This window comes from Aspergillus lentulus (genome assembly GCF_001445615.1).
Source record: "Aspergillus lentulus DNA, contig: Alt09, strain: IFM 54703, whole genome shotgun sequence".
NCBI lineage: Eukaryota > Fungi > Ascomycota > Eurotiomycetes > Eurotiales > Aspergillaceae > Aspergillus > Aspergillus lentulus.
Genome location: NW_028322117.1, coordinates 341,220 through 366,846, shown reverse-complemented (window position 1 = coordinate 366,846; position 25,627 = coordinate 341,220). Strand labels below are relative to the sequence as shown.

General features: G+C 52.2%; 12 protein-coding genes across 12 annotated transcripts; 4 read left to right on the top strand and 8 right to left on the bottom strand.

The window, feature by feature from the left end:
* Window positions 1-122: 122 nt before the first annotated feature.
* Window positions 123-3,513, bottom strand: ALT_4966 (putative alpha-galactosidase D; the record flags this gene model as incomplete). Its single annotated transcript, XM_033558919.2, has 6 exons — window positions 123-1,612; window positions 1,655-1,711; window positions 1,757-2,049; window positions 2,093-2,198; window positions 2,785-3,413; window positions 3,458-3,513. The coding sequence occupies 6 exons, from the start codon at window positions 3,511-3,513 to the stop codon at window positions 123-125; spliced, it is 2,631 nt and encodes an 876-aa protein (XP_033414810.2).
* Window positions 3,514-5,555: 2,042 nt separating this feature from the next.
* On the top strand, window positions 5,556-6,916 carry ALT_4965 (putative polyhydroxybutyrate depolymerase; the record flags this gene model as incomplete). Its single annotated transcript, XM_033558921.2, has 3 exons — window positions 5,556-5,780; window positions 5,846-6,581; window positions 6,654-6,916. The coding sequence occupies 3 exons, from the start codon at window positions 5,556-5,558 to the stop codon at window positions 6,914-6,916; spliced, it is 1,224 nt and encodes a 407-aa protein (XP_033414812.2).
* A 108-nt stretch (window positions 6,917-7,024) lies between these two features.
* Window positions 7,025-9,605, bottom strand: ALT_4964 (uncharacterized protein; the record flags this gene model as incomplete). The annotated part of the gene is made up of 6 exons (XM_033558923.2): window positions 7,025-7,909; window positions 8,609-8,724; window positions 8,780-8,844; window positions 8,893-9,284; window positions 9,335-9,442; window positions 9,498-9,605. The coding sequence occupies 6 exons, from the start codon at window positions 9,603-9,605 to the stop codon at window positions 7,025-7,027; spliced, it is 1,674 nt and encodes a 557-aa protein (XP_033414814.2).
* Window positions 9,606-10,460: 855 nt separating this feature from the next.
* Window positions 10,461-10,858, top strand: ALT_4963 (uncharacterized protein; the record flags this gene model as incomplete). The annotated part of the gene is made up of 2 exons (XM_033558924.2): window positions 10,461-10,770; window positions 10,824-10,858. 2 exons carry the CDS (start codon window positions 10,461-10,463, stop codon window positions 10,856-10,858), a joined length of 345 nt encoding a protein of 114 aa, XP_033414815.2.
* Window positions 10,859-11,072: 214 nt separating this feature from the next.
* On the bottom strand, window positions 11,073-11,912 carry ALT_4962 (uncharacterized protein; the record flags this gene model as incomplete). The annotated part of the gene is made up of 2 exons (XM_033558925.2): window positions 11,073-11,773; window positions 11,819-11,912. 2 exons carry the CDS (start codon window positions 11,910-11,912, stop codon window positions 11,073-11,075), a joined length of 795 nt encoding a protein of 264 aa, XP_033414816.2.
* A 370-nt stretch (window positions 11,913-12,282) lies between these two features.
* On the top strand, window positions 12,283-13,278 carry ALT_4961 (nmrA-like family domain-containing protein 1; the record flags this gene model as incomplete). Its single annotated transcript, XM_033558926.2, has 1 exon — window positions 12,283-13,278. The coding sequence occupies one exon, from the start codon at window positions 12,283-12,285 to the stop codon at window positions 13,276-13,278; it is 996 nt and encodes a 331-aa protein (XP_033414817.2).
* Window positions 13,279-13,296: 18 nt separating this feature from the next.
* ALT_4960 (putative amino acid permease family protein) lies at window positions 13,297-14,954 on the bottom strand (the record flags this gene model as incomplete). The annotated part of the gene is made up of 2 exons (XM_033558927.2): window positions 13,297-14,750; window positions 14,804-14,954. 2 exons carry the CDS (start codon window positions 14,952-14,954, stop codon window positions 13,297-13,299), a joined length of 1,605 nt encoding a protein of 534 aa, XP_033414818.2.
* A 657-nt stretch (window positions 14,955-15,611) lies between these two features.
* Window positions 15,612-16,415, bottom strand: ALT_4959 (putative GPI anchored protein; the record flags this gene model as incomplete). The annotated part of the gene is made up of 3 exons (XM_033558928.2): window positions 15,612-16,014; window positions 16,062-16,134; window positions 16,208-16,415. 3 exons carry the CDS (start codon window positions 16,413-16,415, stop codon window positions 15,612-15,614), a joined length of 684 nt encoding a protein of 227 aa, XP_033414819.2.
* A 345-nt stretch (window positions 16,416-16,760) lies between these two features.
* On the bottom strand, window positions 16,761-18,615 carry ALT_4958 (S53 family peptidase; the record flags this gene model as incomplete). The annotated part of the gene is made up of 2 exons (XM_033558929.2): window positions 16,761-18,463; window positions 18,510-18,615. 2 exons carry the CDS (start codon window positions 18,613-18,615, stop codon window positions 16,761-16,763), a joined length of 1,809 nt encoding a protein of 602 aa, XP_033414820.2.
* A 2,402-nt stretch (window positions 18,616-21,017) lies between these two features.
* Window positions 21,018-21,382, top strand: ALT_4957 (uncharacterized protein; the record flags this gene model as incomplete). Its single annotated transcript, XM_033558930.2, has 3 exons — window positions 21,018-21,117; window positions 21,178-21,283; window positions 21,343-21,382. The coding sequence occupies 3 exons, from the start codon at window positions 21,018-21,020 to the stop codon at window positions 21,380-21,382; spliced, it is 246 nt and encodes an 81-aa protein (XP_033414821.2).
* Window positions 21,383-21,548: 166 nt separating this feature from the next.
* ALT_4956 (putative tannase) lies at window positions 21,549-23,315 on the bottom strand (the record flags this gene model as incomplete). Its single annotated transcript, XM_033558931.2, has 1 exon — window positions 21,549-23,315. One exon carries the CDS (start codon window positions 23,313-23,315, stop codon window positions 21,549-21,551), a length of 1,767 nt encoding a protein of 588 aa, XP_033414822.2.
* Window positions 23,316-24,970: 1,655 nt separating this feature from the next.
* Window positions 24,971-25,246, bottom strand: ALT_4955 (uncharacterized protein; the record flags this gene model as incomplete). The annotated part of the gene is made up of 1 exon (XM_033558932.2): window positions 24,971-25,246. The coding sequence occupies one exon, from the start codon at window positions 25,244-25,246 to the stop codon at window positions 24,971-24,973; it is 276 nt and encodes a 91-aa protein (XP_033414823.1).
* Between the last annotated feature and the right edge of the window lie 381 nt (window positions 25,247-25,627).

The following is a 25,627-nucleotide window of genomic DNA, read 5'->3' as shown; positions in this document are numbered from 1 at the left end:
GTGGAGGAACTAAGACAAATACGAGTAGTAGTTATTACTTGGCTGTGGAGACAAGGCTAATTCTTGGCAGCTCATTCATCATTAGAACGTCAGAATCATCAGCAGATATAGACTGTGATCTGTTAGTCCAAAACCCTAACACCCACAAAATCCGCCGCATAAGTCTGAAACCCGTCCTGCCCACCCTGATTACCAAACGCCACCTTATTCTCCCCTTTCTTCCATCCAGAGGTTAGAACCCCCAGAGTCGCTGTATCCCACCAGCCCTTGCCAGGCGAATACAGCTCGCTATGCCGTCCGCTCAGCGGGACTTCCAGTCGCACTGGAGCCCCGTCGTTGATACTGACGGTCAGATTGCGCGAGTTGGCTCCCCAGCCCCAGCTTGACGAGAAGGCGACTTCGTTGTTGATGTAGTCGATCGCGAGGTACTTGGACCCCGGGGTGGTCGCTGGGATCGACGTGTAGGCGTTGCTGCTGGGCGTGAGGTCGCCGATTTTCGAGCCGACGGGGCTGCACCCCGAGCTGCAGGTGGTGTGCTTGGCGCTGCCGGTAACGTTGAAGACTGTGCTGGCGTAATAGGTGCCGGCTGGTGGGGTAATCTGGATAGAGTCGATAGGGGTCTTGTGCTGGATGGTGATGGTGTTTGATCCAGCCGTCAGCGCAATTTTGGTGGATTTGCCGGAGATATAGACGGTCTGGCCAGAAGAGGTCGTGATGGTGACAGTTTCGGTGGATGGTCTGGAAAACATGATGGCCAGCTCGTAGTTTGCGCTGGTAGTAGCTGCGTAGATTGACTCGAAAGTGGTTTTTTGGCCTGTAGATTTTGCGAAGATTTTGGCTGGATATGACCCTGACGGGACGGTACCCTGCAACTCCAGAAGCATCGTCCCATGTCCGGCCACTCTCGCGGTGTACGATGTCCGCACATCATGAACCGTGGTCTTTCCCCAAATATTCCTGGCAACTTGTGCATACTGCAGGCCAACATCAGGCAGGTCGAGCGTGAGATCCCTCGACTCATTCCGCCAATTGATGACCGCCACCACGGTCCTGTTGCCCGAAAGTGGTCCACTCCACACCTCATACCCTTCATCCGACCACCTCCGCTTCAGACTCGCACTGACTCCCAGCGCATCCTGGTTAAACCCAATGACATCCTTCTGCTTGAGCACCTCCAACGATGCCTGCCTGATACTATTCTTATCATCCTTCAACGCCGCTCCAATAGTCAATGGGCTTTTCAGAATCGCCCACAGCGAGAAGTGCGTCTGCTCCTCCGGGACCGAGAAAATCCCGTTGCCCACATACAGCATATCCAGATCTGGCCACTGACCGGGACCAGCAAAACCCGTGTTGGGAACGGCCTGATTCAGCGTGCGGAAGATACTTCGCCACGCGGGGATAATGTCGTTACCGATGCGCCAGGAGTTCCCGAGCGCAGGAGCCCAAAGAGCAGGAAAGTCGATACCCCATTCGCAGATCTGGAAGAGGATTGGTCGGCCGACACGGGCGAGGGCAGACGACATAATCTCGTACCGGGGACGAGGAGACGTGCTGGGCTCGTAGTTGACATTGGGGTAGTTGGTGGCGGCGTCCGAGTAGCAGTTGTCATCTACACGATCAGTGGGGCTCTATCTCTAAGGGACAGACATACACTTGAGCGAATCCGCTCCCCACTCAGCGAACGTTTTCGCATCCTGTTCTTCGTGGCCTGCTACATTAGCCAAGGCAAAAATCATGGATGAATGGGACTTACTCAAGCTGCCAGCATGGTCTGTCCCGCACATCTTGATTCCCGAGTCCCCGTAAACGCCGAACAGCAGTCCTAATTCGTGAAGATAATTTCCCATGGCGGGAAACCCGCTCGGAAACAAGGTCGCGTTCCAGGTCAAGGTGCCATTCGGCAGCCGATCGGCTACTGACCAGCCACAGTCGGTCGTAACATAGCGGTAGCCTAATTCGGCGAGTCCTAGATCGACGAGCGCTTTAGCGTTGGAGCGTATTATGGCTTCATTAGGCGAGCATGAGTAGTAGTTGTACGAGTTCCACCTGGCCAGTCAGTAAATGATAATCTTCAGCAGGAATAACATACCCCATTTGTGGCGTTTTAGCCAGGCCATTGTCGATGCGTGGATGAAGAGAACCAGCCGCGAGGGCTGGCGAAAGTAAGAGAAGCGAGACAATAGACTCCATCTTGCCTGTGGACAATAGACTCAAATCCGTCAAGCTAGAGAGGCATTTATATTCTTTATGCTAACGGGCCAATAGCCCAATTCGGCGCAGTTCCTGTGGTACGTTATTTGAGCACTGTCAATATGCGGAGAATTTCCTGGTTGAGTCGAAGAAATGCCGATCATATTCAAAAAGCGGGGAAATCGGATGGAATATTAGCATCCTGCAGGATAAATGGAGCCTTTCCGTCTAAAAAGGCCGAAGAGCACTGCAACTGGCAAATCATGTCGTCTGCTTCTCAGGGGCCGTCACGGAGATCTGCCGGTTATATGTCTGCGGATAATAAGGTAATGCAAACTGCTCGCTCCGCAACCCAAATATCTGATCGCGCTTGGCAACTCGTAGTCGTCATTAGAGCTTCGGCCGCTCAGTAAAGGTGTATGTTGGTACGTCAGGTTGATCGTAGGGATCGGAACAACCCATTAGCCGTCCTTGAACTCAGTTGTCTGCAGATTGACGGGCTGAAGGCCTATCGATTCTTCTGACCAAAAAAATGATCAATTCGTTTCTGCCGCTGATCAAAGGTAGCGCTCCCGACACCCCCCTTCGTACGCTGAAGGTCCGCCAGGTGTGCTCGACTGTTTACCCCAAGCACCTGCAGCGAATACCCAGCTAGAACCGGCATCTCCGGATCTCCTACCGAAGGACTCAATTTCGGACGAACCAACACCTCCAAGTACCCCGTATTTGCCCAGAACGGATTAAACGCGTTGATATCCGCGTCCCCTACTATGCGAACATCGCCTGGAGGAAAGCACGCGAGTAGAGCGCGCCACAGACTCCGTAGGAGTAAGCCGTGCGAGACCACAGCAACGACACCCTCGTCACCTGCCTCGTCAACATCGAGAAGCAAGGGGAGTAAGTAATCCGTGAGAAATGCATTTGCGCGCTGGCGCATGGAAGCCTCGGATTCTGGCTGCTTGGGGACGATGCTCGATTCCCAGGTTGCGTGCCACTTTTCCCCCTCAAAGGAGCCAAAGTCGCGTTCGCGGAGGGATGGTAGCAGGACGGGGCTTAATTCCGGCTGATGGGCACTGAGGCCTTGGGCAGTGAGGACGGCTCTGGAGAGATCTGACGAGAAGATATGGCTGAATTTGATGTTTTGGGAGGCGAAATATCTCCCCAGGCGGGTGATCTGGAGGGCGCCGTGATTTGTCAGGGGGGAGTCTTTAATCCCGGCTCTGTTGGTGTTAGTGTTTGTAGGTCAAGTGGGAGAGGAGCTTACAATCTATGAGCGACATTATCGACCGTTTCCGCATGTCGAATGAGATAGAGTTTCATCTTGATGACTGCAGCCAAATGAGGATGCTGAGAGACGGAGTTGGATGAATGGAATATTTCCGGTGGCGGACTTTTGCAGCAATTGCTCCGGGGGCGGTGCCTAATCTGTCAACCCAGGGCTTTCCACCTAATACACCACCCACAAATGATTATTGTACCTCTCTTATTGTCTGGACATTTTATTCGCAAATAATATGTCACTAAAATCATAGTTATAAACTATGAGCATTTCCGGGATGAAATCTCTTGTGAGCTGCATTGGCTCTACAACATAGTACTTACTACTAACGTGTTTATTCATGCCATTTTCAGAGCCCTAGGACCCCAGGATTCGGGAGGTCCATAGCAATTCTTCTCAAGTTATTAAGGCCTTACGTCTTCTCCTTCGGTATAACGGCAGCCAAGGATGAATTAAAAGTCATTGCTCAGTCGAAATTCCCTGCCACAATGGCCGAGCTCGACACGTACATTGGTTTGAAGTTGGCTCTCGTTAATATGGCTTGAACTCAACTGCTGAGATGTGAATGTGCTTTTCTGCTGAAGAACACGCTATATATTTTATGGAATTACCACAAGGTACCCAGAATAATTAAAGTAAATAATTTCAATCTGGTAGGCTAGTGATGATTATCGGATCGCCTTTACTGAGAATACAGATAGTCTCCCATGCTGCAGTGCCTGACAAACAAGTAGCTCACTAGGCGCATATCCAGCATCGTATTCGCCTAAGAGCCCCCAGTAGTAGGTAATATGACTTTCCTTGCTATTACTGCATGGTAAGCACACGTGATGGTGGTGCCTAATCTCCTGTCCAACCTTTAGTTCAAGACTATGCGCTACGACCCTTCTCGAAGACCAGCAGATAACTTCTATTCCTCCTTTCAAGTCTAGTCATTGAAATTTCATCGGTCAGGGCTCCACCAGATTGTATCCATGCCTGCAAACAAGCCCTCCATTGATCTAACCGCCGAGATATCCAAACTCGCCAAAGCCTCTCGGGTGCAAAGTGGGCTCCCCGGCTCGATGCGAGCTCTACCGGCCATCGCGCTATTTGCAGGGACGGCGTTGTCCAGGACTACGGGGACCTCCAATGTCGTTGAGAAATGGATGCTAGGGGATGAGGAAGTTCCTCTGCTTGGGAGTCCGACTGTGGGAAACCCGGACAAGAAAGTCGATGGACAGTGCAGCCATCAAGGAGGCTCTGATCCGAGGACAAAGAATGGATTGTAGATGATCATCTTGGACAGAGGGCACACACTGGGCTACATTATCTCCATAACAGATTCGCACCACATATGTCTACCTCGAACGGAAACGGAGGAGATTAGCCGAAGGTTTTCAGCACCAACTTGGTAGTTTCTCTTCATATATGCGTATTCTACAAGGACTTCTACATTTGATGACGAAGCAAAGCGTGCTTTCAACTTTGTTCGAAGCCGGACCTGCTAAAATCAATGCAGCGTACAACAAAATTTCTTGGTGCGATTACTTAGAAACTGCCTAGTTTGAAGCTATTCGCTACTACTGTTGAAATTGCTCGGATCCCACCCCCGCAAAGATCTGCACCCCACTGTCCATCACCCCAAGAAACCCCAAGATGAACCCGAACTAGGTAATTCAGTCGACTCCACAAGGCTTCGGCATGTAACCCGGTTTAGAGATTTATATTAAAGGGACCTGAACTACCCCAGAAAACAGATGTACCCCACAACATGGTGTCCCCAAAGGAGCCCGAGGTAAAGAAGTTTCAACCCCACAAGCCTTCCCATGAAGTGACTCCAGTCCGTATTACGAATGTACTTATGGAAGAAGAGATTGGATTCAAGATGAAGACAATGATACCCTGGGGTAACTTTCTTCAGAAAAATGCGGGGTGCTTGTGACATATCCCTGTCTAAGGTCGATGCTACATTTCCTGGCCATCTGCTCCATACGAACTGCCAACTATAAATGCATGGTCGTCCCTCTGTTGACCTTTACGAAGATATTGACTATTTCTATAATTCAAAGAATAAAGCATTCCCTCATTATCTGCAAGAACAATGCCAAACGTTGCCACTTTCCTAGGGCTGGCCATGTCCGGAGCAGCGATTGCATCCGCCGCAGCGCTGGGTGCATACAACGTAGACCCAAATTCAATTTCCGTCTCTGGGCTCTCCAGTGGCGGCTTCATGTCCGCGCAGCTTGGGGTCGCATACTCTGACACATTCAAGGTCGGGTTTGGGGTTTTTGCCGGGGGGCCATATGATTGCGCTCGCGGCCAGTCGGTAAGTCTCTTTTCAACATCGAGAAATAATCACTTCAATTAAACGAATACACTGACGCGAAGCAGTACACTACATGCATGTACAATCAAAACCCATCCATCACAACCCCCATCGCCAACATGAAGACCTGGAGCGGCAACAAGATCAACCCAGTTAGCAACCTCCAGAACCGCAAAATCTACATGTGGACCGGAACCGCCGACACCACCGTCGGTCCAAACGTAATGAGCCAGTTGAAGGCGCAGCTGGCGAACTTCGACTCGGCAGACAACGTCTCGTTCATCACGACCAGCGGCGCTGTGCACACCTTTCCCACTGACTTTGATGCGTCAGGCGACAACTCGTGCAGCTCGTCTGTTTCCCCTTATATCAGCAACTGCCAGTATGACGGGGCTGGAGCTGTCCTAAAGTGGATGTATGGGTCGTTAAATGCGAGAAATACTGGCACACTGTCGGGATCCATTGTGTCGTTCAGCCAAACGGGCGAGTACGGTGCTAGCGGCATGGATACGACTGGATATCTGTATGTCCCCAAGGCATGCCAGTCTGGGTCTTCGACTGTTTGCAAGCTGCATGTCGCCCTGCATGGCTGTCTGCAGAGCTACAGTATGATTGGAAGCAAGTTCGTTTCTAATACCGGGTACAACATGTGGGCGGATACCAATAATATCATCATTCTCTACCCGCAAGCAGTTGCGGATAACACGATGCACACCATCTGGACTGGGATGCCGCTGTCTAATCCGAATGGTTGCTGGGACTGGGTTGGCTGGTATGGAGCAAATGCTGACCAGGTCGGAGGTGAGATCCCGAAAGAAACTCATGAGAGTCTGACTTGGTCGGAGCTGTTACTGACTTAATGGCTCCACTCAGGCGTGCAAATGGCTGCGATTGTGAACCAAGTCGCTCGGATTGTCAGCGGCTACGGGGCCGGCAGTTCCTCAACGACTACTGCTACCCCGACAACCACCACTGGCTCTAAAACAACAACTACTACTACTACAGTCACCACGACCGCTCTTGCACCACTCTATGGACAGTGCGGTGGAATCGGGTGGACGGGGCCGACGGCTTGTGCCACCGGTGTTTGCACGGCCTATAGCCCTTATTATGCACAGTGTCTCTTGGTAGTGTAGGCATTCGGCTTGACAGTGAAAGAAAAGGGAGGTTATGCTATGTAGCCAAATTCGACTCGTGTGATGTTGAGAGCCTGTCTCCGCAATCTCTCGTCCCTCCGGTAACATTTAGTTACTCGTATTGAGGCCATTCCAGACCAAGTCGGCAATCTCGGCCAAATTATCGTGACTAAAGACCACGTCCCCCTCCCCTTTCTCCTCCTCAGCAGGCCGGAGGAACAGCTTCTCAAACCCTATGATCAGGGGAGCCCCAGTGATACGCACTGGGGCATCACCTCCCTCCCTGGTCATAGTCACCTTCTGAACAACCTCAGGCACCATCTTCCCCGGGTCGCCTCTTGTGGGCCGGCTGATCGCCTCCCACTTGTCAATGGCGATGGCCTCCCTTTTCTTCTGGGCTGCAATGGTAATAACAGTCTTCAATTCTCCCCCAGAAGCGTTCAGCCACCACCGCGCATCGTTGGCCAGTTTGCTCTGACTCTCTGAAAACGCAGTCTCGACCACCATAGATGGCCAGTGACCGGAGTAATCGGCTGGGAACTTCACAGGCTTGTATGACTGGTCGGGCTTCTTAGTTCGTGTGGGAGTCACCACATCGGCCCCTATGAGTGATCGCAGCTGAGAGCGGACATTCATGGCCGCAAGTTTAATCATAAGTGTATTGTTGAGCTCGGCGTGCGCCTCTTCGTGAACTTCGCTGGCAGGCATTCTGGCAACAAGGGTACGAACCTGCGGAAAGAAATCGCTGTATGATTGGCGCTGAGACTCGTCGAAATCTCGTAGGAAGGTATATTCGTCAATATTGGAGAAGATCACGTAGTCGTGTTTGGATTTCGCTGCTTCTTTGCAGATGATGTCCCGGAAGTGTTGCATGCCCTGGTAGTGATATTCACTTGTCGTGGGACTAAGCCCAAGGCCATGGCGGCTGATGCTGTCTGTATTCGCTGCCATTTTCACAAACTGCATTTGCTTCTTTCTTGGAGGATGCTTGAACTATGAGAGGTCATGTAAGGTGACATATACAACTGTCGGTAATATTAGAACCACTTGTATAAAAGGTGTCCAGATAACCATTCTAGGGCAGTAGTAATAGTAATGCAGCATGTTTAGCATGCACTTTATTTGCTACCATCTGACCTGAATCCTAGATATTCTCCTAAGGATACTGTCGATTCAGAAAATAGATTTATTATCTTAATCCTTTTGATGACTTCACCATGATGCCATTTGGTTACAATCTCTATGAAACCCTTGCTGAACGACCTTCAGCAAATCACACTAGACTACAGAGACTTATATGTTAAATACGCAAGGCTAACTGAAGAAAAGTGCTTCACATGCTATACCTTCGAGAAGAATATAGATGGTATATATACGATACTAAATCTTACACTCCTCCTGGAACCGCGCTTTGAACAATGAACATAGTTAGCATATAAGGCATAAGGCCCGCTCAGCATAACAGATAGGGCCCTTCCTTCCCTTCCAACGTGGGGCAGTGCGATACACAGTCGTACCCGGCGTCTATATCGCCCCAGATCCAAACTGAGGCTCCTCGGCCTGCGATGGGGGAGACAGCACTGCTGCTTCAATGTCTGACCGCCCGTGGTCTGGTGAGGTGTGTTTTTGTTCAACGGACAAAGTTTGCGTTCGATTACTACTACATGATACTCCTCTCGCTGTGTCCAATACCCTGTGGCTAACGTCTCGGAGCCAGCGCATGAGTGGACGGAGCGTGATAAGACTCCCAGCCATGATGCCGAGACCGGCCTCGATGTTGGACGAGATAGCGATACCAGTGGTGGCATCTGAAAACACAGTTATTTTCATGCTTGTCAGAGGGTTTCTTCGTGCGAGACTAACAAAGGAAGTCTGGATTTTTATAGTCCGGGAGATAGGGGATACGGGCCGCGACTGCAGCACCTGCTCTAGAGAGCAGTCAGTATAGGAGCGTTCTCTTCGGGCTGCGGACATACATGCATCCCATGCTGAGAATGACTCTTATCGCCCATTTGGTCCTCCGGCTGGTATGAAGGTGTCTTAGAAGATATACAGGGAAGAGTCCAAGGGTGAAGTCGCAAAGACATGCAGTCGCGCTATAGAGGTACGCAATGTCCAGTACATACTGGGTGTCAATGCAGTGGCCTCTGCCCGTTCGTTGCCAGAATTCTCGAACCGGATCGCACTGCAACGTCAGGATAAGCCAGAAGGCGAGGCCGACGGTGGCTGTGAGCCCAATTACGCTATACATGACGACTGATTCGCGCCGCTGGGCGGTAAGACGGAGAAGGAGCATTGCGATGGAGATTCTTGCAGTTGCCACGACCCAAACATAGGCGCTCTGGCCGAGCCACCACCACTGTTCATGCTATGTAAGTTACTGGGCAATAGCCAGCTTGGGGATACGCTAGGACGTACCAGAAGAGCCGTGTGAGCATCTTCTACAGAGTCGAACTGGTCAAATCTTTTCCCAATTCCGGCAACCGAGCCAGCCAGTCCGCATATTGCGAACCAGATGTTAAATAGCTGGGATCCTAGTATCAGTCGTGCTGTCTATTATCGAGCGTACCAGCTCACATACCATGGCCAACACCATCAAGCCATCATCCCATCCAAAGGCTTTCACTAGTCTCAGCCGGACGAAACACCGCAGAGCAACGGCAGTAAACGATAGACACAGGAACACCATGGTCACTGCGAATAGCGTCCTACTGCGACCTTGCAATGCCATTTGAATCAATCGACATCCATGCGAGTCAAGTGTCGTTGCATGGTATCCTATCAACTGGTTGCATCTACAGTGTTAGTGCGCGCCCCCGGATGGAGTTGTAACCCGCCGATGAAGCTTCGGGACGTGGAAATGGGTGGCGGCGGCGAATTCCTTGGATGCTGCTATAAGCCCCGTTCCATGGATCTAGCAATATCGGACCGAATAACAGTTGAAGAAAATAGTTTACGCCTAATGCTGGGACATGGAGTGAAATATTGTATATACTACTTACAACACTACAAATAGTCTTGTATCTTGTCTTTACTTATTCGAGGCTCCAGAAGTTCAAAGCTTCAAAGATATATTTGCAAGATTTGATATCATACTGTTCTCCAATGTAGAGCAACTACAGTTTAACTCAATGCTAAGCATATCTGTAGCATTTAACATTATAAAACTATTATAAGAATATGGTTGCCCCAACGCACCCCATGGGATAGACAGGTGGATCATTGTAAATCATCTAGTGCCTCGCATCTCTCAGTGCAGGGCGACACTAGCTCGACATCATTCAGCTTCATCCCTTGTATTACACCGCAGATATTCATCTCATTTAGTCTTTAGTTTGGATGGAGGATGTGGAAGAAATCATTTCCTTCTTCTCTTTTCCCGCATCTGACCAACGCCAGGTTTGCTATTTTCTTTCGAATCGACCTTGTTCTACATCCAAGAGGACCAAGACGGTCCTTGCATCTAGCGACTCGGGAGAACGAGCCTGCAATCAACAAAACCAGTCTGTTCCATCTTCCATTCCCACATGATAAATTCTAATAAATGCCAGATTTGAAATCAGTCACCCGAGATGATCTATTCAACTACACTTCCGGCCGATGGCTAATCAACGAGGTAGCCCAATTCCAACAACGTTTCGTCAAGTTCAATTTCGAGAACCTCTGTCATCAAGCTTCCTCGCTCTTCAGCGATGCTACAAAATGCATGCGCATTGTCAAGCTGGAAGGAATCTTCAACAAAGCGTTCCTGCTCACGATGGACGACGGCAACGAGGTTATCGCCAAGATCCCCTGCCCAAATGCGGGGCCGCCATCCCTGACGACGGAGTCTGAGGTGGCGACGTTGAGGTTTTGTATGCTTCCTTGTTGCTTGATGCTTTGTCATGCGTAAACTTACAGCTGTTAGTGCGATTGTATCAATCCGGGTTCCGAAAGTGTTAGCTTGGAGTCCAGACGCAACAAATTCTGTAGGCGCAGCTCTGCACTGATAACACGGTTGGTTCCCCATGGAACGATGGGAGGAGACGAACAAGATGAATCAATATCTCTTCGATATGTATCTTGAGACGATGAGTGAGGAGCTAGCACCAGATGCAGCTACAAAGACGTGGCCATTTCCGCCAAGATTGCATTGATTCTTGTCTTGTTCCACAGTCTACGCGAGATCTTCAGACTCAGAGAGTACCCTCCACTTCCTCCTAAACCACGGCGCAATAGTCCAAGCGCGCATATCCCACGGCTGCATACCTCCGACAGACTCAGACGAGCATACGATCCCTCCTCTCTCGACAATATCTCGCTTAAACTCGACCGCATCGAGAAGTGATGGTGCGGTAGCAGCAAAGGTAATCGCTTTTGCTCTCAGCGCCGGCAGCGGAAGGAGATCAAAAAGCGGATGATGCGGGAAGAGAATCTGGGGGAGAGTCGGGCGGAGATGAACCGGGATAGCTGGGCGAGTAACTGTAGCTGCAGCTAGGAGTGATGACGGATCGGCCGACATGGCGGTGTACGGCCGGTAGAAAGGCGAGCACAGTGACATGCAGTTGTAGCTGGAGAACTGGTCGACGCTGATGCCTAGGGCTGCGGCATTGTAGACGCAGGCTGTGAGGAGGAGGGTGTACGTGGTGAATAGGGGTGGTGGAATTTCATCTCTGGCGGTCTCTTCCGTATTGCTTTTGCTAGACGGATTACGTGGAGGAAAGAAATGATCTACCGTCAGCATTGCCGGCAAGGTCTTTCTAGCTATGTGCAGACTTTTCGTCGGAGTATCATCCGGGATAGGCGCAGGCGCAGGTCTCAGATTCCTTGAACCAGCCTGCCCCTGCTTTTCGGCCAAGAGCTCTCTCCGTCGTTGCCCTGTTCGTGTCAGCACTGCACAGTACCCATGGACGAGTGACCTACGGTAAGCCCTCTGCGCGCGCCGATTCTGGTCCCGTCGGGCCGGGGTGATGATCCTCTTGGACTTGGACTTTGCGTCTGCTTTTCGGGTCTCCATTTTGATATTGTCATCTATTCCATTCCCTGTATACTCAGAAGTCGGATGGAAGATGTAGTGTGATGGTGGGGGGCGAGGTGCGGGAGGATAATCCACCGATGGCTTACGCAAATCAACCAATCGGAGTACAGTATTAGATACCCGAATAGCATCATTCTCTCCGCGTAACTGTAAGCCATAATCCAGCAGATAATCCAGCAGATAATCCAGCAGATAATCCAGCAGATAAGCCAGCAGAATAAGCCAGCAGAATAAGCCAGCAGAATAAGCCAGCAGAATAAGCCAGCAGAATAAGCCAGCAGCCAGTTCGAGATTATAAATAGTACAGTCAACCCATCATCCCCACCATCCACATCCACAATCCACCAACATGTCCCAACCCACAACCAAAAAAATCATCGTCATAACCGGCGCAACAGGAACCCAAGGCTCCGCCGTCGCACACACCTTCCTCCCCCTCCCGACCTGGCACGTCCGCATCATAACCCGCGCCCCTTCTTCCCCCGCCGCGCAAGCCCTAGCCGCCGCCGGCGCAGAAGTGGTACAAGCCGATCTCTCCGACCTCACTTCCCTCCGGGCCGCATTCAAAGACGCCACAGCCCTCTTCCTCAACACCGATTTCTGGGGCCCGTACCGCGCTACCCGGGACAGCACTGCAGCATACGAAACTGAGATTCTGCATGGGCGGAATGCGGCGATCGCGGCGGGAGAGGTAGCGTCTTTAAAGAGGGTGGTGTATTCCACGCTGCCCGGGATGAAGGAGTTATCTGGGGGGAAGTATATATCTTCGTATCACTGGGATGCGAAGGCGGAGGTAGCCAAGATTTTGGAAAGAGAGGAGGGGTTGAGAGGGAAGGTGTCGTTTCTGGTGATGGGGGCGTATGCGACCAACCCGCTGTTTCTGCCGAGGGTGAAGCCTGTCGCGGCTGGGGAGGGAAGAGTGTTACGGTTTACTATTCCCGGGAAGAAGACGCTGCGGATGCCCATTATTGCGGCGGAGAGTTCGACGGGGGAGTTTGTTAGGGTGATGGTTGAGAGTGAGGGCGGGAGTGAGAGTGGCAAGTGGGTGCTGGGGTGCGATAGCTACCTGTCCATGGAGGAGGTGGTGGATGTGTGGAAGAGGGTGACGGGGTGGGAGGTTGAGGTTGAGGAGGCGGAGTTGCAGGAGATGCATGAGCGGTTCAAGCTCCCTTGGGAGGTACTGGATGCGCCGGGCTTTATTGCCGAGTTTGGGTACACGGGCTCGCTCGAGGTGACGATGCCTGAGCAGCTGGGGATACGGACAAAGTCATTTGAGGAGTGGCTGGCGGGCAGGAACTGGGAGGAAATGATTGTAAAAGCGGAGGAGGAGCTAGCTAGCATATAACTAGTTTCATAGGCTATATCATTGATCAGACTTTTTCCCAGGCTCCGGTTCCAATTCCAATCCCTGCGCGAGTATCAGCTGCGCTATGGCATCCGCCGTCTGTAGATACGTCCGACTGCCCTGTATAAACCAGAACCCGACAGCAACCACGAGCATCACCCCAAACACCGCAATCGCGTAGTTCATGTCCCCTGGCGCTGGGTCAGGCGAGCCAGGGAAGAAGAAGAAGACCGTGGTAATGGCACAGTATACAATGCTGATCCAGTTGACTGCTGTTCCCCAGCGGCCGAGGCGAAAGGGACCAGGCGGCAGCTGGTCCCGGCCCACGAAGAGTAGGACTGCAATTGGTAGGGCGTACGAGATGGTCAATGCGATGGTGCTGACGCTCAGGATCGCTTCGAGAACGGTGTTGGCAAAGAGATAGAGCACGCCCACGAGCGCGATCAATACCCCCTGCGCCCAGAGCGCGCGCACAGGAGCCTTCCACGCGGGATCCACCACCGTCAGGTACCGACTCCAAGGGAGACCGCCGTCGCGGGCAAACCCCCAGGTCAGGCGGGATGCAGTCGTCAGGATACTGATGCCCTGGCCGACGCCATTGAAAATGAACAGCGCGATCAGCGTGGCCCCGCCCTTGAGGCCGACCGTCTCGAGCATAAGCTCGATGAACGGCAATCCACTGGGCGAGTCAACTATCCTATCCACATCCTGCATGCAGAACAGACAGACGACCATGAAGATAAACCCAGTGACAGCACCCGACAGCACCGCCAGATACGTCACCCTCGGCGCGTTGATCCTCGGCGCCGGCATCTCCTCGACCATATGGATAACCGCGTCGAACGCAGTAAGCCCATACGCCGCCTGCACCAGCCCAGTAAACCACACGACCCCATCACTCCACCCCGTCTGGTTAATCCACGTCCCGAACACAAACCTCCCCGGCTGAAACGACAGTTCTGCCTTGGTCCCAACCGAAATCAACAGCGCAAGCGACAGCACCACAAACAACCCCGTGAACCACACCCCCACAAACCCATTCAACCACGGCAGGATCTTCTCCCGTCGACACCCCACCACATTCACCACCGTCAGCACCAGCACCAGGCCGAGATAAATCACAAACTGCAGCCAGCCGACCCCCGCACCACCCCAATTCTCCTCAAACATGACTTTCATCCCCAGCAGGAATTCCGTCATAAACGCAATCTGCGACGCCGTGAGCGTCCACCACCCAAACGTGTTGATCCACGCACACAGGTACGACACGAACCGCCCCGTCGGCGTATGCCACAGCCTGTACACCCAGTACGCTTGCCCCAGCGCCGTCGGCATGCTGCTCGTCAATTCGCCCAGCGAGACAGCAACGCAGAGATTACACGCCGTCACGAGCACAAGGCCCCAGAGGATGGTGATGGGGCCGCCGTTGGTGAGCCCGCTGCTGAGGCCCTGCGCGAAAGTCGAGTACGTTCCTACTAGCATCAGCATCGTCACTATCCCAAGAGGCCTGAAGAAAGAAAAATACCTAATACGCAAAATGCCAGCGCGAGCATACTCCACAAATCGAATTTGCGGGTCAGGGCCTGGTCGTGCCCCATGGTGGCGAGATCGCGCGCATCCTGCACGCTCTGGTCGACTGAGGCCGAATCGGCCGGTTTGAGGTTTTCCACGTCCATCCAGCACAGCAGCACAGCAATTACAACAATTATGTGATGAATATGAGGTGATGAGAAATATCAGGCATGTCCATTGTGTTGCATGCAGTGCAGGTCTGGGTCATATATGCCCGGCAGACACCGACACTGACACTGACACTGACACGGATACCTCCCTTCCCCTCACGAAGGATGCAATGCGGGTATCAGACGCAGATAGAAGATACAGTCTAGTCTAGGTACTGGCTCCGATTATTGGTAATGAGGGATCATCATCTTGGTGATGACATTGATAACTGGCGCGCGAGTGATTTGCTGGCGCAAAATCCGCAGTCCACAGTTCGGTTCGCTAGATTTTTCACTTTGCGGGGTTAACCTTCTCGGCTGGACCTCCTGACTGCGGAATATCCACCAGAGCTGATAGGAGCTCAAATATCTCAGGCACATTTTCTCGGTTGTATCAAGAACAAAGGAGTATCCTGAAAAGGAAAGTCGATGCGAATAAGCATTCGATCTGCGTCTCATCTGCTGTACTCTGTACCTTGAGCTCCAATGGTCGGAGACGCGGACATGAGACATGTTCCGCAGCGCTGACGAAAACAATGCGGGGTAAACATTATTATCCATTAGGTAGTTATATATAGATCCAAGATATACTCTCAGTCTCCGATCAATTCCTCACAACAGAACAGCACCCAGCGCAGCCATCCCAGCGAGAACGGGCATTTCCATACCCACACCAGATCCCCCGCCATTATTCGGCGACGGCGAAGCCTGCGAGAACACCGCTGTCGTGGTGGTACTACGATGACTGCTACTAGTGGTTTCTGCCTTTACACTCCTGCTTGACGCAGACACGCGATGAGAATGCGAAGAACTTCCCTCACTCTCACTCGACGTAGTCGTGGTTGTGGTGCTGGTCGCAGTGGCAGTGGCAGTCGGGGTAACCGAAATCGCCGTAAACATCTCCTCTCTCGTCGTAGTAGCCGTACTCGTAGTCCTCGCATCCGTCGCCGCACCGAGTGTAACAGTCGAGTAAGGCGTGTGGACCGTAACTCGTGTGGCCTCGCCCGTGCAGCCCCTGTTCCGTCAGCACCTTGACATTCTGCCAGGAAGGAAATGACCTACCCGAGGAAATTCCCACAACAACCGACAAAGACATTCCCGCGGAACTGGCACCGTTCTGCGATTCCGCAGCCCACTGTGTGATCATCATCCTCATTAGTAGCGGAACGTAGAACAGCGGGAGACGGGAAGGGAAAGGGAGAGGCTACAGCCGCCATTATCCAACGCGCAGCAGTTCAAGGCGCATCCGTCGCCGCAGCACGAGCCCAAAAGACACTGCCCGCCATCTGCGCAGGTTGCGCGTTTCTCAAGAGACCCATCCTGTGCTGCGTGGCGGGCGTAGAGGATCGGTGGGCTGACGTTGGTGGCTATCGCCAGCTGGAGGATTGCAGTAACGGTAACAAGTGAGAGGAGCATTTTCAACGCACTGCAGTCTTCTATATTCTGCGATTGAAAGGTTTGGGAAAAGGCGAGTACTTTATGTGGCAGGGGTATGGCTGCTGTGGTGTGTTGGACGGGACAACCTCGTATTTCTTGCTTGGCGGCTCCAAAGTCTAGTTCGCATGAGCCTGAGGATTGGGTAGTTCTCTGCGATACGAGGTCGGGCGCTGATTGTCTGAACCCACGGACTCGCTTCGCTTGGTATTTAGCCGCATTATGATCTGAACTCGGGCTGTGACCCATCGTTCGTTCTACAGGTGTACAACTTCGCTATCAACGTGCAAGGGAATATTCACATTTGTATTCTGAATAAGTATGCGACTATCTCCGCATCGCAAGAGACAGAAGCTTGCCAAAGTCAGGAGTACCTAGGCCAGTGACCGGGTCCCAGCCATCGGTGGCATTCCAGCTGGCATAAGGCACCACAGGGCTGCCATTGGGAGTACCCCCGAATCGGTTGCGACCATCGCAGCCCTTGCTACCTCCATTGACAATATCGTTGAATCCCTTGCTGGCCTTGCTGTAGAGCCAGGGGTTCAGGAAACCCATCGCGGGCTTGTGAGCGCGCAGACGCGCATCATTCAGCAAAGCGACGATGGCGCTAAAGGTGGGAGCCGAGCAAGAGGTTCCGTCAAACTGGTGCAGCGTCCCCTTGTCGAAGACGGCGTAGTTCTCGGCCTGAGCAGCGACATCGGGGAAGGCACGGCCCTTGGGGTTGTACAGGTCCTTGTAGCGAGGGCCCAGCTTCTTGAGATAGCGCTTGACCGCCGAATCCTGCCAGGAAGGACGCTCCCACAGGTCGGAGAAACCGCCGGACGAAAAGTACACGGCTTCCTCGGGCTGGGTCTTGGTCGTGCCACCCACCGAGGTCACCCAGGGGCAGGCCGCAGGGAACTGGGGAGGGAAGTGGGTGCGGTTGGTGCCGTCGTTGGTCAAGCAAGCCGCGCCAACGCCGGAGTCGCCAGAGGAGAAAATGACCGAAACACCGCGGCTGCCGAGCTGAGCGTACAGGTTGCAGACTGAGCGAGCGTATTTCTCGGGAATCGTCTGTTCATCCTCGCCATAGGAGGTGGAGATGACCTGAGGAAGCTCGCCCTGGTCCATCTTCAACACGTTCTGCAGGAATTCCAGATACGGCTCGTTGCTGTTGTCGTTGGGGTCGGGCTGGCTGAGGTCCGGAATGAGAAGACCCCGGCCACCGGTGCTGAACTCGGTGACAGGAACGGGGGAGCTGACACCAACAATGTACTGCAGGTCGAGGTTGGCCTCGCCGCTATCATTGGCGGAGGTCTGGTCGTTCAGGCCGCCATTGTATTGGATGACACTAAAGTTCTGTCCAATGGCGTACGGGGCCAGCTTCTCCTCGAACTTGGCCAGATCGTCGTAGCGGGCATATTCCTCCAGGAAACTGGCAAACGCGACCTTGCTACCCGCTTTGGGGTCCGCCTTGTAGTCGCCGATGTTGTACAGATCCTTGAGGCACTGAGGGGTAATAACCTGATCGCAAGTGGAGCTGTCGCCAGCTTGGATGGCCGCCGACAGGATGTCCGCATCCACCTGCCCGGGCCGACCGCGCATGGTCGCCCGGTTGGGCTTGATCTGTCCGAAACGCGTCGTGGGCTGAACCATATTGACGTGCGACGCGACCGACTGGGGGAGCGAGTATGCCAGGGTTCTGAGACGCTCAATGTGGCCCACCTCGTTCACGTACCACTTGAAGTCGGCCTCGAGCAGATCATTGGCCACGCCAACGGTGGTGCGGAACTTGATCCAGTCTGCATCCTCCTCAATATCCGAGATTCCAGCGGACTCCAGCCAGCCACGGACGGACTCGACCGCCTCCTGGGTGGGCAGCAGCATCCGCTTCATCTCGTCGTGAGATTGAAAGTGTTTGCCGTAGTTGGCATGGTACGGATCGGACATTTCCAGGAGGGCGGTCTCAAAACCTTCGACGTCATGTTGCTGCAGGGCGATCTGGAGGCGAATGGGATCGCTGTCACTGGGGGTATGCGAGTATTTCCATCCTGTTTGGTCAGCCTCGTCTCTTAGCCAGTGATACGGGACACAAACCCTGTGGCACAGCGGACAGCTTCTCAAAAACGTCGGCAGCAACGGAAGAGGACAGGAGAGAGACAACCGCGAGCAGAGCTCCACGGTTCACGAGCGACGAAAACATGTCGCTGCTGTCAATGGACCGATGGAGGAGAATGGATGGGGAACTGAGGGTGAAGAGAGAGGGCTGAGGTGATAGGATATTTATAACAGTGGCCGATCACTGATCAACTGCATCTCGTCAGCTGCATACCTGTTGCTACAGACAGCGACGGTAAGCAGCTCAATGGAGAGCCTAGCAAATCGGAGGACCGACGGGGTCCTGCTAGGCCGCTGGATCCAGGACATGATCGCCTTTCGATTGGATCTGCCCTGGCGGGAATTCCGGGTGGTCCTGCAGAAGAGTTACATGGCGCGAGGGGGTGGTCTTGGTGTCTTGGAGGCTGGCTTATCAGGGAGGGATCGTCAGGAGAGCTCCACCGGGAGGCAGACTCATTTCGGCTAGAACTGGTCCTAGAGATTGAATGTGCAGTGTAGATAGATAGCAGGCAATCTAGCATGTGCGGGGTTTCCGTCTGACTTGTCATTGCTGAATTGATGAAGATGAACGAGGAATTGCATGATGTGGAAGTGTGTCTGTCCAATTCTAATGCGATTGTTTGTTTATCCGGAATCCTTGAAACTCTGAGAATTTGCCAAGACTGATCGCCCATGGCCACACGAGTCAGGCTGCCAGGCACCAGTCCCTTCGCACACATACACAGTGTACTCTTGACAGCAAAATCAATTATTGGACTGTCAACGCTATTATTGATGTTATCAAGGAATACCATCCTTACTCTACCAGAACGCATCCAGTTTGTATCTGCCTCGGTCCAGTGTCAATGATTACTCCGTCCGCAGTTGCAATTCGGCAAGGTCCGTACCGCCAATTGCATTGAGGATGAAGATGGAGTAGGTAGTATCCATTATCCAACACCAACAACTAAACACCGCTGATAAGTCAATGGTGATAAGGGAAAGAAATGATGAATAGGCGTATGATTGGTCTGCTCATCCTATTTGCCAATGTCTCGCCCTAAGCTTGGTCGCTACAAGCATGAGTGGTCGAGGCTTACCAGGGCTTGCCGTAGCTTGCTGTAGCTTGCCTCCGCTAGATGAGGGACGATATTAACTCGCTTGGCATTAGACAATGGCAATTTGCTGGCATCTACTCTGTTAGACTTTGCCAGGATCTGCCAGGATTACGATGTTGGACTTAATTGCTCCTTTCTTGGCAAGTAAGCAGTATCACGTGTTGGCGGATTCATCTAGTCTGCAGTAGCATAGACAGTGACAAATATATCTCTGTCAAACGTAGTGCACAACATGTGATATTGCTGGCTTGTGTATCGAAGAATTCAGTATGAACTCGGACCAGCCATAACACGGGTATCCATACCCCAGAAATCGGAACCAAGGTTTTGGTCAACTCCTTATATTTACTCCGTACACGACTTACCTCCCCTGATCCAGATATCAATTCATGTAATGATCAACCATGGCAGAGTGATAGATTCCGCCAGTCTAAATATAGTCTTCAATGGACACAACCAGACTACATTGGAGAGCATAACCATGGCATGGTCTTTACGCACCTACCACTTCTATGTACACACACTGTACGTATTAACTATTTAAGCAGCATCTGATAAATATGTTACTAACTTGCTCAGTCTCGCATTATGCCAACGACCGCCAACGGACTGATCTCGTCCTCAAGATAATCCGGACGAAAGTGATGATCAGAAATATCAGCCAAGCCAACCGTTGACTTTGACTACGACATCATCGATGTCTCCACCGTTTGGCTGAGCTGAGGCTGGCCTGAGGTGTGAAGAAACCCAAACTTGGTCGCGTGGCTCAGACTACGTGATACGCCTACCAGGAATATCAGCTCGGCACTTGGCCTATGCCATCAGTGACTCATGAAGCAGTCACTGCGATTCTCTATGAGTATCTGATTGCAACAAAAGTCCCATGTCGCGACGCTTATCTAACGGAAGACACTACACTCATTGTAGCGCCAGATGGACGCTGCAGAAACTGGATCCGACCGGCTGGTACAACCCCGGTCTCTTCAGAGCCATCAATCCTCACAAACAAGGATATCATCATAATACCATAGCAAATGCACAGCCACATCCAACATTTACAGTACATATCTAGATCTGTCTACCCTCGTGAGCTGTTGCCCTCCAGGCCTTGGGCGTGGCCACCCCCGCATCCGCCCAGACCAGATCACTAAACTATGACGCACGCCACGCACATCCAACCAGTCCCCCTCAATTCATCAACAAGAAAGAGATACACTCACTGTGAAGAGTACCTAATGGTAGATCATGATGTAATTATTCTTTAATGCCATTGCATATATAAAGACAGGTACATCATCCATACCCTGGACATATCACATTATCTATCTTTACAAATATCACTGCATTATACAACCACATACGAACCAAAAAATTAGAAAGATAATATATAATGGACCTCCTCCAAAAACACGGCCACCTCAAACACGACCGCCGCAAGTCCGCCGCTCAGAAAGAGGAGGCTGAGCAGCGGCATCAGCAGACTCAGCAGGGTATGTTCCTCTCCTTTTCTTGCCAGTGCAGAGAGATGCTGACGATGATGGTTGCTGTAGAATTCAACGAGCTACTCGGGAATTTCGGACAGTCGCATAACGATCATCCTGACCGGAGGAGTAGTGGTGCCGGGAATATGGCAAGGGATATTGAGGAGTTTCAGAGGTTTGTTTCCCAGCGTGCGGTTGGGGTAGGGACAGAGCTGAGGAGCTGACGGGGTATAGGAGAATGTCGAATGGTGAGAGTTTGGAGAAGAGGGAGTGATTTCGATCTGATGACTTGACTGTATATGAATTGACTTGACTGTATATGAAGTGTTGATGGAAATACTTTAAATGATCTGTATTATATCTTTTTGAATGAAATGGTAACTAATCCAAGCTACATGCGTAGCAGAAGTGAAGAATACAGATCCTGCAAGTGACCAGGATCAGTAGACTGGAACCTTGAAAGCAGGGAAAGTATAGGTCCAGCTCTCAATCGACTTCTCGTCGTTGACGCAGTCAAAGGTCGAGTTGTCCTTCCACAGCGGACGGGTAGGCCACTGGCAGAGCATCTGGGTCTCACCGGCGTAGTCACCAGAGGACACAGTAGTGTTCAGTCGGCTCGGCTGCACGCCGTTCTCCACCCAGTCGATCATAATCTCCATGTTGTTCTGCGGGTAGGGTCCAGGCTGCAGGGAGTTGGTACCGCAGTGCGCTGCACCGGGGATAAGATAAAACTGGTACCACTCCTGGAGTTCCTTTAGGCTCTTCGAGGCCGACACGCCGGGGTACATGATGGAGCGCACAGACTGCCAGTAGTGCACGGACGAGGCGGCGGGGACACTGGGGTCGGATTCACCGTGGTAGTGCAGCAGCTTGCCGCCAGAGGACTTGAAAGTCGTAAGATCCGGGACCGTGGTCTGCAGGCTGTCCAGGTAGCGCACCATGGCGGTGTTCATCCATTCGACGAGGGTGTCGTAGGTGACGTTGTCAAGTGTGGACAGGTTATCGAGGTCCACGAGCTGGACGAACTTGGTCACGAATTCACCGCCCGTGGACGGGATGCTAAGCTCCCAGGCGCCGGTGTCGTTGTTCCACTCCGTGGTGGCATCGGAAAATTCCGAGGCAATCTGCCAGGAGAGGTAGGCGCGCTGGCCCTGGGTGTTGTGCAGACCGTCGTAGATGGCCTTGGCGACAGCCACGCCCTCCTTGGTGACGGTGCCGTTCTGTGCAGGCTGGTAGCTGGTCGTGCTGCCGGGTGCCTGGCGTTTGCTGAAGCCGAAGCCGAGCGAGGTGCTTGTCTCGGCGGCGCAGTAGTACGGCTCGCCGACGATCTTCGAAAGGTCAAAGTGCAGCTTGCAGAGGTCGGTCCGGGAGACAACGCCGTCAGTGCGGCCGTCGAGAGGATCGCAAGCCTCGATGGTGGCGTTGACGATCTTGGCCAGTTCGCAAGGGGGAGGGTAGTAATCAAGAGTCGACTCAACAACCGAGGGAAAGACGTGGTTGACCTGCTGCTGGGCGTAGCGGAAAGCCGGGGCACCAGTGATGGCACCGTCGTACAGGTCGCCGTAGCGCTGAATCTGACTCATTCCTTCGCGTCCACCGTCGGAGCATCCTTCGTAGTAGGTGTAGACCTTGGCATCACTGGACAGACCGTAGAAGTTTCTGGTCAATGTCTTTCCGAGAGTGGTCATCTCGCCCAGGGCCTGGTAGGCAAACATGTACGTGGCGTCCCAGTTGATCGATCCGTTGCCGTAGAGGACCACCTCGTCGTAGCTGTAGCTGAAGGCATCGTAACCCGCATCGGTGGCACCAGACGCTGCACCGTACTCCAGACCACCAGTGGCATCGGAGGAGAGGGAGTAACCACCACCGCCGGCAACGTAGAACCGGTTCTTGAAGTCGGAGGGCTGGGGGAAGGCATACTTGACTACCACCTTGTCGCCCTTGCCGGGGTGAGTGTAGGTGACCGTCACATTGCAGTAGGGGTAGTTGGCACTGCTGGAGCCGCCCATGCCGCCCATGCCGCCACTGGAGGTGGAGTTGTAGACCGCACTTGCAGTCACGGCGGAAGGAAGCAGGTTGATACCGAGAAGTGTTCCGTTCGAAGGAAGGGCGGACTGCACGTTGGAGACGGTGCAGACGTCAGCGAGTGATGCAGCATTGGCTGCCGCTGCCAGAGCAGCAACAGCTCCGCCGTGAGAGGTACGCATGATGAGAGTCAAGGAGTGACAAGAACGAGTGACAGATCAACGAATGTGAGTCGGTCCAAGATTGGTATGCGATATGGGCTTTATATGAAGTAGCGTCCAGGCTCACGCAGATCTTATCATTCGTCAAGCATACTGAACCCATCCCAGGTTAGCTGAGAACAGGCTCAGACCTCATTGTCGTCGTCATCTGCTTGTGGATGCGCACAAGTACGTAAGCCCATGTTTGGGGAGAAAGCTGGTGACAGACCCGGAACACGTTAGATGATAGAAACAAGCATGCAAACACATGTTTCCTCCTTAATCCTTCAGGAAATTGATGTACGTATACTTGAAGCTAAAGCAGGTAAATTGGGGACTAAGAGCCGTTCCTGCGTTTGATCATGGGCCGGACGTACTAGTTTCCCACAATCGCAGAATGGTTGCGATTCCGGATAAAGTCGTATCCGGTGGGAGGTGAAGAATTGTGGGGATTTTATCATCTCAAGTATGTTCCCCAAGGCTGCCTCCCACAAGGATCAAACACGGCGCAGACCGAGTGCTGTGGGACAGATCGGCCGCGTCATTGGCTCCGAGAAAGCCCACTGAAGATGACGCGTCTGTTGAGATATGGGTGGAAGATCAACAGTCTCATGCAACTAACGAAATTTAACCTTGCATTGATGCTTTGAATAGAAAGTTATTAGCATCAGTGGGGCCTAATCTTATCAATCTACTGTTATTCCCGAGATTTGAGTCTCCTCGGTCGTCTGCTCCTGAAGTGTTAGGTGTCTCCGGTTGTCTGGTGGACCATTACAGTTGATGTTGATGATGAATTCATGCCCTGATCCCTCCTCTAGGGTGGATATAACTATCTAGTCCCTATGTCTTTCTATGTATGAAACTATTACTTTCTGATGACTTTAGAGCTTTGTCATGGCCTGTAGTGGCCTACATGCCTGGTATTCTGTTTAGTAGCCCTGTGGTGCGTGCTTTGAAACCTCTGCAATGCCTCTGTGAAGTCTGGTATTGCCCTTAAGAGGCTACTATTTTATATATCACCCTTCTTACCTTCCTTACCTTAAGATCCTCCTCTTAGTGTACCTGATGGTACGGCCGTTGTGGTATCTGTAAATGATCGCTCACAGCGCGATCTTATGAAATGCTTTAAGAAGACAGATATTGATTGGATAGCTATAAATAAGCAGCTCTAAATGTGGTAAAATCTGCTTTATAAGTGCCATAAAAACTAAGGATTCTATTTCTACTGATTATATAGAGGACACCCACCCCCTGCTAAGGAATACTGACATAAGAGGAACTCCCTTAGTAATAAATAGAATGCTCTGTAATTAAGATAACTAAATTGATGCTAAAGTCCCCTTAGGATAGCCTTCAGTGTAGCAAGATATGTATTGGAAAGTGCAATACCTTGGGCCATCTTGATAGTATAAGGGTTAGTACTGCTGGTAGGACCCTGAAGGAGAAAAGTATTACTAAACTAGAACATATCACTTAAGAGCCACCATACATTTCCAAGAGTTCCATTCCCAAACGGCTGCTCCCACCGCACAGCGCAGGCAATCAGACCGGGTATGAAAAACTAGCCCGCGCGTGAGCAGACGAAGCCTACGTGCTGGACTATCTACAGGGCACCAAACTAGCTCCCGGCCGTCCTCTCAAAACACCCAACTCGACAAGAACTGACGGAACCTGGCGAAAGCCCCAGGACCCGGGTGTGCCCTGGCGCTGAGAGGATGGTCGGCGCACATGCGGACATCGGACATTTTAATGCCCTCGGGCAGCTCTGCTGGGTCGATCCTCATCACGCCCAGGGGCCCGCACTCAGCTACCGCCGCGGCGACCTCATCGGGGGTTGCGTCTGGTCGGAGAGCGGCGAGGGTGGTGGTTGCAGAGATGCCGAGGAGGAGGGAGAGGTAGGTAAGGGGTTTCATGTTGCTATTGGATCAAGCGATGATCTTATAGAGTGGTGTAATTAGCCCTAGACGAAAAAAAAAAAAAAAAAAAAAAAAAAAAAAAAAAAAAAAAAAAAAAAAAAGGGTAGGAGGAAAGGGATCTCATACCTTTTAAAACTCACGCAGGAGTACTAGAAGAGCATTTAGTAAGTATAAATGAGGGGTGGCAGGCGCTAATCCTCCGGAGAATGAAGATATTAATAAGTTGGGAAGCAGCAGGCTTGATCCTGGCTGCTACGAGCAGGCAAGGATATACAACTCACGTGCTGAGCAGGGGCGTAGTGAGGTTCAGTGCTGGATCTCAGCACTAAGCCTGGTGGGGAGCCTGCTTCTTTATACAGCTAAGACCGCCAGCGTCGG